This window comes from Nymphaea colorata, chromosome 3 (assembly GCF_008831285.2).
Source record: "Nymphaea colorata isolate Beijing-Zhang1983 chromosome 3, ASM883128v2, whole genome shotgun sequence".
NCBI classification, from domain to species: domain Eukaryota; kingdom Viridiplantae; phylum Streptophyta; class Magnoliopsida; order Nymphaeales; family Nymphaeaceae; genus Nymphaea; species Nymphaea colorata.
Window position 1 is genome coordinate 19,117,801 of NC_045140.1, and position 9,881 is coordinate 19,127,681.

The 9,881-nt window shown below is 37.5% G+C and overlaps 1 protein-coding gene across 3 annotated transcripts; it reads left to right on the plus strand.

Annotated features, from left to right (window-relative positions):
* Positions 1-655: 655 nt before the first annotated feature.
* On the plus strand, positions 656-9,427 carry LOC116250736 (uncharacterized). Of its 3 annotated transcripts, none has more exons than XM_031624620.2 (10): positions 656-781; positions 3,141-3,350; positions 4,653-4,848; positions 5,522-5,692; positions 5,803-5,919; positions 6,613-6,810; positions 7,903-7,962; positions 8,056-8,154; positions 8,867-9,079; positions 9,167-9,427. In XM_031624620.2, exons 2-9 carry the CDS (start codon positions 3,184-3,186, stop codon positions 9,002-9,004), a joined length of 1,146 nt encoding a protein of 381 aa, XP_031480480.1. In that variant the 5' UTR covers positions 656-781; positions 3,141-3,183; the 3' UTR covers positions 9,005-9,079; positions 9,167-9,427. The 3 variants fall into 3 exon arrangements, with proteins under 3 accessions (XP_031480480.1, XP_031480482.1, XP_031480479.1); XM_031624622.2 differs by having other exon boundaries at positions 695-969; positions 4,643-4,848; XM_031624619.2 differs by having other exon boundaries at positions 698-969.
* The last annotated feature ends 454 nt before the right edge of the window (positions 9,428-9,881 follow it).

The window sequence follows — 9,881 nt, forward strand, 5'->3', positions numbered from 1 at the left end:
TTTTTATTTTTATTCCATTTAATGCAACATCACTATATATAGACAAAGAAAATTCGAAATTAGCCGGCTGATGTTGTTATATGTTCAAACATTTGAATCTCACTACTAAATGCAATATAGACTATCACAAAAAATATTTGAAACCGTCACTGCACCATATTATTAACGGATTTCAATTCCTTATAAATGAATATTAAGGCGCTGATACAAAGTAATCCACCCAACTGTGTTGGTTCAATCTACCAGTTTTTTTTTTTTTTTTTTTTTTTTTTGCCCGGTGACTGGATCTGCCTTTTTTCTATATCAAAAAGTTTAGACATATAATGCATGGTATCATCAAGCGAAGCGACAGAGTACATCTTTTATGACAATTTTTGACGATTTAAAATAAAAAATAACTATCCAATTACGGTGATATATATATATATATATATATATATATATATATCAAGCCTTAACAACCTTTTAAGTTATTGATATTTGGAATTTTTTAAAATAAAAGAGTGAGGTTTAAAAAGAACAATTTGCGAAGAAGGATGGAGAGTAGAGGCGTTACATATATGCCATGAAGACACGCTTTGAAAATTCGTGTCCGCGAGCTTGACCGGGACCCACAAGGTTACCGCGAAATCATCAACTTATTTGACGATCTCTGGCGGGTCCTCTCTCTCTCTTCTGTCTGTTTTCACCTCTCTTATATATATGTTCTTTCTCTGGCAATAGATCGGGTGATCATCCAACGACAACACCCCGGAACTCCAACCATTCCACTTCCATCTCGGTTTTGTTCCCTGATCTCCATTCTTTTATCTTTTTCTCTTTTTGTGGGGATTTGATTCCCATCGCGCCTGTCCTTTACGTCGTTCGCGATTTGCATGTCGTCTGAACTCGTCGGCGTATAATTTTTTCTTCTCAAATTGGATTCGTAACTTTCTCGATGTTTACATGCACTAAAATTGCGAATTGAAGGTTTGTGATTGTTTTGTGTATCAGAATCGATTTCTTTTTCTTGCTTTTTACCTTTCCCCACATTTAGTTTGTGATTGTTCATGTGTATCAGAACCGGTATCTTTTTCTTGCTTTCACCTTTCCTCCCATTTATTGCGGTTAGTTTTGGATGCATTCTGAGGGGGGAAAACATGAATTCTATGGTTTGGGGGCCAGATTTTTAGGTTGGTCGTTGGTTTTCATTGATTATTAATTTAGTGATCGTCGGATTGTGCATGTAAACCATCAAAGTGGTTGATTTCATTCCAGAGGATTAAGGACGTCGTTTTGTGTCATAGAATGAATATTTTTTTCTCCGGTGAGGCTGCAAATTGTGAACATATAAAAAATTGACCTGTCCTACATGAACGACCTGTGGATTGGAGGTACTTGAACGATCTTTCATATGTTACGCTTTCAAGGGTGATACCCTGGTGGAGTTGGTTTATTTGATGCCGAATGTGATGGGATTTCATGATTTTTTTTTTCCCAAATAACTTTTGCTATTAGATACAAGCTGGATTACCTGGCAGCTCAATCTGTTAAATACCATTGCAAATTGGGCTGATTGATTTGGGAGCTGTTCTGATTGGTTCCCATGCTGTCGGTGCCATTTACATTATCTTGTTTCTCTGCATCTTTGCATGCTTCACCTGTAGAATGCTAAGGGCGCTTTTGATTTCTCAGACTGTGCTATTTGGCTGTACGTTCACCATGATATTTGGCTGTACATTCTCCAAGACATACTTTTTTAACCTAAAACAAGGTGATCAAGTCGGCGCTCCAACTTTCTTCACTTGATTTAAGGTTTTAAGCTTGCATGGTGGGAAGGGAAGAACTGGCGTTTGTTTTGATTGCCTTGCTTACGTTAGAATAACCTTGACATAAAGTGAAGATTATCTGGGCAATAAAAGCATGGGAGGGGTGAGAGAACCATAGGAAGGAAACTAGCACTTCCAACGAGGCAATGAAAATTATGGTGTCGTGATTTGAGATTCCCTGATGCTTCAGCTATGGTTATTTCATCAAAACCCTTAACTTCACACCTCATGATATTGGCCTTCTGCTGGGATTTCCCTTAGTCATTGTATACATCAAAGGCAGATTGAAACCTCGTGTTAGTCCGTTATTTGCTATTGCAAGCAACTTGCAATTTTTAGTTGGTTCAGTTTCATTACAGACCCTTTATGCAATATTTTTGTCTTTTAGACAAGGCCCTTTTTACACGTGTAAGCAGAAAAATGATCATGATGGCCTTGGTCATGTGCTTTTTCCAAAAATACTGCCTAACTGTTGTTCAGGGATACAGGGAACACGGAAATCTGAATTTTCATGTGTTTAGCGTCCATGTTATCTTGTTTTCTGCTTTTTTTCATGCTTCACAATCCATGAAACAGTTTTAACCAACCTCACATTTTGGGATATGCTTGACGACAATTAAAGTTCCCCTGTATATTGTAACTTTCATACTAAAAATAGTTTTGGAATGACTGGTAGCAGACCTTTCCTGTGTTTCTGAACCCTCCCTGCTCTGTCAACATTTTCATTGTCCTTTCATGAACTGTCGGGCTTATCCCGTCCACAATAATCATATGCAGAGACATGTTTTGGAAATTAGCGTACAACAAACACACCAGGCTTTCTCTCTCTCTGTCTTTCTCTCGCATGTGCTTTCTCTTTCTATGCATGCCATGCCATTGGCATGGTTGGCAACACTGATCCTGAGCCATGGAAAGAAAGAAGAGCAAGAGGAAAATACTTTCCCCTAAACATTTTGCTTACATTTTTATTATACCCGTCTCCCTTTTTTAAGAAATAATTTTCTTATATCCATCTCTAAGATTTTGGGCCTATGGGAATTCTCTGGTGCCACAGAAGATAGTTAGCAGTGTGACCTTTTTTCTTTTCCCTGGTATATGTCTCATCCTTTAAAATTTCTTTCATGTTGTTGAATATGCACCCTGATTTAAGTTTTTCATGGATGGCTGCTTATTTCGAAAGTAATTTTTTTTAGGAATGTAACATATAGTTCTGTTAGATTACATGTTTCTAGATTCATCGCAAAGTTTGTTATGTTTGCCATGCCATGCTTCTCCTCCTTTAAAAGTAGCATTTTCATGGCCAATCATAATCCAATTATTTCTTATGGGCAGATGCTTTGCAGATAACATTTCCATTACACTTCTCTACTGTAACATGAAAGCAGCTATGGAAGATCATGAAATGGAGAAGAGAAAAGCTGTTGAAGAATTAGAAACAGGAGATCTTCCTCCTATTAGGCCAGTTGATAAATTTGGTTTTGTTAAGAAAGATCAAGCTGCAGAAACTCTCAAGAAGACCAGGTCAAGCATTGAGCATGAGAGGTAGGAATCTGCACACTCTATGATCTTCACATGGATCTGTTAGTCCTGTATGTTGAAAAGCCAAACTAACTAGTCAGTTGATTTTATAACTGATCCGCCCCTTTGTTTGATAAGGCTGACTATTATCCTATTGTTCTTAAAAGTGTAAAATTTATAGAATGTTGTCAAAGCAAAATTAGTAATCACTAATCAGTATTCACCTCAAAGAGATGATTGTCGCACCATTGTAGTAGTAAACTGTTGTAGCTGTTGATTAGTTTAAAATCTTAGATTGTTGGATGTAGCTCAATTTTTATCATTTTAACCTACATTACTAGCTTCAGAGGTCTAAAATTGAACATAGACCATCAACCTTATACTTACTAAGTGAACAAATCAAAGGGAAAGTTGTGAAATCCAATTGATGTCTTTCAAGTCAGTTCGCTGAAACAGTATCCACACACAAACTCTCTCTCTCTGTCCTCTTGTTGAGGGAGTGGGTTGTTGTTGTGGTGGTTTTAGGGCCGGGGTGGGGGGGGGGGGGGGGTGTTGGGAAAGAGCCGTTGGCTTCACCTTCCCTTTGTGTTCTTAGATGATGTGTGTGCATGAAGATATGCATATGCATGGCAGGTTAAATTGTATGATGAGTGTAGGCATGTACTTTGAGTTGATGCATGATAAGTGTATGCATGGTTATGGTGCATAACTGCATGTTAGACTTTACCTTATTTCTGCATGTAAAGGAGTGCAGTTAAGATGCACATGGATGCATGTGAGGATGTCTGACACGAGTGGATAGGTGTTGGTGCAGACCTAATTTTATGCATATGTTTGTAAGCAGGTATAGATAGGTAGATGTGTTATGGCAGTTGGTGTGCATATTACTTATGCATGTTATCGCCACACAGAGATGTATGGTGGGATTATCGTTGTTGTTTGTGTACATGTGAGTATTATGGATGAATATCTAAAGTAAATAGTGAGGGGGCATCACAGCACATACAATTTACATGCTATGTTGTGTGTGCATGCATCTAATAGACGTGCATGGTGGGTCCTCTTTTTTTCACTATGACCGTTTTGTGATGTATCTGTAAACACCAGTTTTCTGAGTGTATGTAGAATGCCAAACATGCTTATCTGTAGGCTCAAACACCATGCTTATCCACAGGGCCTAATGCCATGCTTCCTTCAGTATCTAGAACTATATTTCTTGCTGTCCTTGCTTTGCAATTATATTTACCACTGGAAACACTGTTCAAGTTATCCATTTGTTACTTACGCTCCTTTTGGGCATTCACTATGCTTTCAAGTTCTTCTCAGGGAGGAAAGGAGGACTAGGAAATGGAGAAAAATGATTGGCGCAGGTAGCAGCGATTGGAAGCATTATGTAAGAAGAAAGCCTGTGGTAGTTAAAAGACGTGTAAGGAAGGGGATCCCAGATTGCTTAAGAGGTCTCGTCTGGCAGCTGTTATCAGGCAGCAGGGATCTCTTGTTGATGAATCCAGGTGTTTATGAGGTAATCATCTATAATTTGTTATGTGATGAAAGATCGCTAGTTACTCATTTTTCTTTTCTATTATCCACCTCCAGATGTTTAGTGACATAGAATCACTTTTCAGATTTAGTTCTGGCTGTGCAGATTGATTGCGTGAAGAGCTTTTGTTGCACATTTATTTGGTGCAAATGACAAGCATCATTGCAATTCCTATTCCATGTGGTGCTAAAAACTAAGCCAGCATATCCAGTTTATACTAATAGCCTTCCATGAATTTAGGTGTTCATGGTCTTCTGTGTTACCTTGATAAAGAGATGTGTCTAACAAGTTTAGGTTACTTGGACAAAGCATTTCACTGGTGCCATATTTGTTAGTCTTTCTAGGTCACGTTGGCTTAGAACTTGAAAAGCTCCTGAAATGTGAAAAAGAATTCTTAATCTTAGGTTACTTGGGCAGTTCAGTTTCTGTTGTGCATTGACCATAACATAACTTGATGATTTTTTTTTTCTTTCTTCTTAATTTCATTTTTGCAGAATGTGCATGACCACAGAAGCTAGAAACTGAAAAATTTTCAGATTTCTTTCCACATAATTATGTTTCTTTCTACCCCTACTCTAGAAAAGTTCTCCAGTCTGCTTACTGAGCTGCTAATTTTCCATTTCATTTTGGTTTTCACAAAATTCTTTTGTTTCAGCAATTAGTTATTTATGAGACTTCTCCATCGGAGCTGGAAATAATTCGGGACATATCTCGAACTTTCCCTTCACACATATTCTTCCAGCAGAGACATGGACCAGGTCAAAGGTCTTTGTACAATGTTCTAAAGGCATACTCTGTGTATGACAGGGATGTTGGTTATGTTCAGGTATAGATGTAACTCTCGTTGTCAAAGTTTGAAATCTGAATTACATGTGAATCATTTTTCTTCTTACACCATTGAATTGATTTGTTTTTGGAAACTTTTCAAACTTGCAGGGCATGGGATTTTTGGCAGGTTTGCTCCTCCTCTACATGAGTGAAGAAGATGCATTTTGGCTACTTGTTGCTTTGTTAAAAGGTGCTGTACATGCTCCAATGGAAGGGTTATATTTGGTAAGTCTGCTTCATTTTGCATGTTCTTTATTTGGTTTTTTGACATGCCAATCTTCTGAATTTCTCAAAAGACTATGAATTTCTCAAAGACTATGAACACAACACTGAGTCATAGTCTAACAATATGACTACTCAACAAATGATTTAACACTCCTGAAAAACATTATTAGATTTTTATTCACTTTTTGATTTAAAGGATGCTGAACATTATTATGCTGTGACATGAGACCTCTTAATCTAGCCTCATATGTTATTTAATGGTTTCTCCCCATGACTACTATCTGCTGCTGACTTTTTTGGTGTAAGATCAATTATATGGAATCACTCATCATATCAGGAGGATACAACACTTGGGGATCCAATTAGTCTGTTGAAGAATTTTAGGCATAAATAAGAAATTGGGATTCATGTTGCTATCTAATACTGGTTCATGTCTTATAATCTCTTCTTAGTGGCAGTTGCATGATTGTCCAGTCGTTTTATGGTTTTGTCTGCCACTGTCTGTGGGACAGAGCTGCTTTTGTTGAAGGCATCATGGGAGAGCTCAGGTTGCAGAGTGGCAGATGTGGGGACTTTCTTCATGGTCTTCACCTCTACGCTCTCTGCTTCTCCCTCTTCACTCATTTATTCTATGCTAATTTTTCTTTGTTACCATTTCTGACAATCTGAAGTACGGAAATTTTTATCCAACAGGCTGGGTTGCCTCTTGTCCAGCAATATCTTTTTCAGTTTGATCAATTGGTGAAAGAGCAGTTGCCAAGACTTGGTGAACATTTTTCTAGAGAAGCAATAAATCCAAGCATGTACGCAAGTCAGTGGTTCATTACAGTCTTCACGTACTCCTTCCCATTCTCTTTGGCTCTCCGGATCTGGGATGTTTTCCTTCATGAGGTCGTGCTTTCTCATTTTTAATTAAGTAAATTTTTAATGAATTTAATGTGAAATTTAGGTGAAGATTACATAGAAATATCTGGGATGTTTGGAATTTGAAAGGTATTTGTGGGAACCTACTGCTACTGGGGTTTGCGTGGTTTATAATGCATGCCATATTAAAATTACATGACTATTAGTGTCCCTTGACATTGACTTCAGCTCTTATGGGATAACAACTCATTGTCTTGGGCAGGAGAAATTTTTGAATGCCACTCCAGTATGACCTTACTAAAGATGTGAAATGGGAACTTCATGTTTTTCATGTGTTGAATTTGGTTCTAGCATGGGGTTCTGGCGTGAGCCCTATCAGTACGGGACTTGCTTTAATTCTGTCTGATGATATGGACAGCTAAATCTGGCATGGATTTGATTGGTGTCATCACGTATGATGGTTGGTGCAGTTGAGAGAGAACCTTGATTTTCTTAGTTATGTTTTTGGTGCTATATAATTTGTTTATTGCTTTAAGAACAATAAGCATGCAAAATGATAATCCCATACATGTTATCCATTGGGTCAAATGTGGATATGACATCTAAAATTTTGCATTAGGCAGAACACACAAGCAACTGCATTTTCTAGATATGTCGAGGACATCATAGGATTATAGTGGTGGACGATTCATGGCTGTTTTTTCTTTGTCAATGTATTAGAAATGGTCTGCCATATTCTTAGGGTAGACAAGGTAAAAGTTATAATGAAAAATTTGTTTTAAGTGATTTTCTTTTTAAGGTGTCTCCCTTCATGGAAAAACATACTTAAGAGTTTTGCGCGTGGGATTTTAAATGGAGAAAAGAAAAAAACTTTTGTTTTACTAATCTATAGAATCATATATAATCACTTTAATATTTTCTCATCAAATTATAAACTATGTTCTTTAGTTTCTTCAGCTAACTTTTAGATTTCATAGATCTTGTATCTGTAATTCCCATGTTCTCATTCTGCAGAATTTTGCTAGAATTTCAGGATTCTGATACAAATGAGTGATATATAGACAGAGCTTAGTGCTGCTGTATTACCACTTGGTGTAATTTTTTTGGTCTCTGCTGCAGGGTGTGAAGATTGTCTTTCGTGTAGGATTGGCTTTGCTTAAGTATTGTCATGATGATCTCGTGAGTGGCCCTCATCTGTGCTTTTAAATTGTTCTGTATTGGATAAATTTAACCACCTTCTTTGTGTGTCCCTTTTGCCTTTATGCTAATCAGGTCAAATTACCTTTTGAGAAACTTGTGCATGCTTTGCGCAATTTCCCAGAGGATGCTCTAGATCCAGACACTCTTTTGCCCATGGCATATTCTATAAAGGTTCGATATATGTCACTTGTGGTGCATTAAGTTGTTGGACAAATTGCTTATATATATATATATATATATTATTTATGCTATGTTATTATCTTATCAACTTTGTATTCTTCAGTTTAAGAAGTAGGAACTGGTCTTGCATTTTCCTTTCTGAATTTATACATTTTTGAGGTATTTTGCATGTTTCCCGAATATGGGTGGCATAAAGATAGGGTCCTGATTTTGGATTTAGGATGTACTGGAATGGTGGAGGAGAACGTCTGAGATATGTTCTCACTCAGCAGTTCACTCAGGTGGAGGACTTTCTGGTGACATCTTCCACCAAACTATGTTACAAAAGCCATTTTTGCTCAAAATGTCTGTCACCCTTCTGATTACAACAAGGGCAGAAGAGAACAGATCTCAGATGTTGTGTCTGAGACATTCTGCTTCATGATCTCGAACATATGCTTTCAGGGATCCCAGTGATCTGCTAATGTTACTTGTGGACCTTTTGAAAATTTTACCTGTAGAATTATGAGACGACTAATCCAGCTTTGTAACTGAGCCAAGCTTATCGTCCTGTTCAATGGTTGCTTTTTATCTATAAAGTTAGCAGGTACTGGAGTTGGATTCATAGGAAAGACTAAAGCAGTTATTCAGCTGGTTTCATTATTGTAATTTTCATGTCAGTGAATTAAATACTTAATTCCTGTTAACCTGGTGGCTGTGGCAGGTAAGTAGGCGTTTAGAGGAGCTCAAGTTGGAATACAGGAAAAGGTCCGAACAAGTTCCTCAACACTCCGAGGCATCAGGAAACGAGTCTGAGGGTCTTAAGTTGAAAAAATCACCCGGTCAACGTGGGGTATCATAGTTTATGCGAGTCATCCGCCACTATGTCCATCTGGAAAATGCAGTGATACATTCATCCAATTGAAGTACCAACAAGGTACTCTCTCTCTCTCTCTTTCTCTCTTGTGTGTGTGTGTGTGTGAGGGTTGTGTTTTGACCAAGAAATGTTAAAACGTATTTGCAGCTTTAGCAGTAACGTTCATGTCTGCTGATTGAATGAACATGGAAGGACTGAAGTACTTCTATTGCTGTGCTCCCATGACATGCTAGAGCAAGTGTGAAGGCAACGAAACATGATGGGATTGCCTAAAAGCAACTCCGTGGATTTACCCCATCAGTTGCAAGACGAAGTATTAGGTTGTAATTTCAGCTGTATAGTAGCCCCTTTCCATAAGGAAACAGATGTGATTCTTCAGATGATTTGATAATCTAAGTTCTTTTGCTCTCTCTCTCAACTTTGGTGGAGCTACAATGCACTCTGGCTGGCAGGCTGACTGCCCACAACGATATCTGATTCCCATGCTTGACAGCAACACATCGTTAGTTTGGCAACAAACATAGCAACAATTTTTGGTTCTTTGTAGCGAATTGGGAGAAATACTACCACATTTGGGCTGGTCCTTTGGAACTCATCAACAGAGCAAAGACATGAGATTAATTATAGCAGGCCATGGTATCCATAGATACTAGCTTGAGTAGGGCGCCACTCTTATTTTAAAACTGTCTATAGCCGTGCTTAGGCTTTAAAATCTGGGATTAGATCGACTCGATAATTTATTTTTAATATTATTTTATATAATAAAACAATTTAAAACATATTTTCTCATTATATATATATATATATATATTGAGAAAATATGTTTTTTAATTATATATGGTTACTCATGAACATATATGTA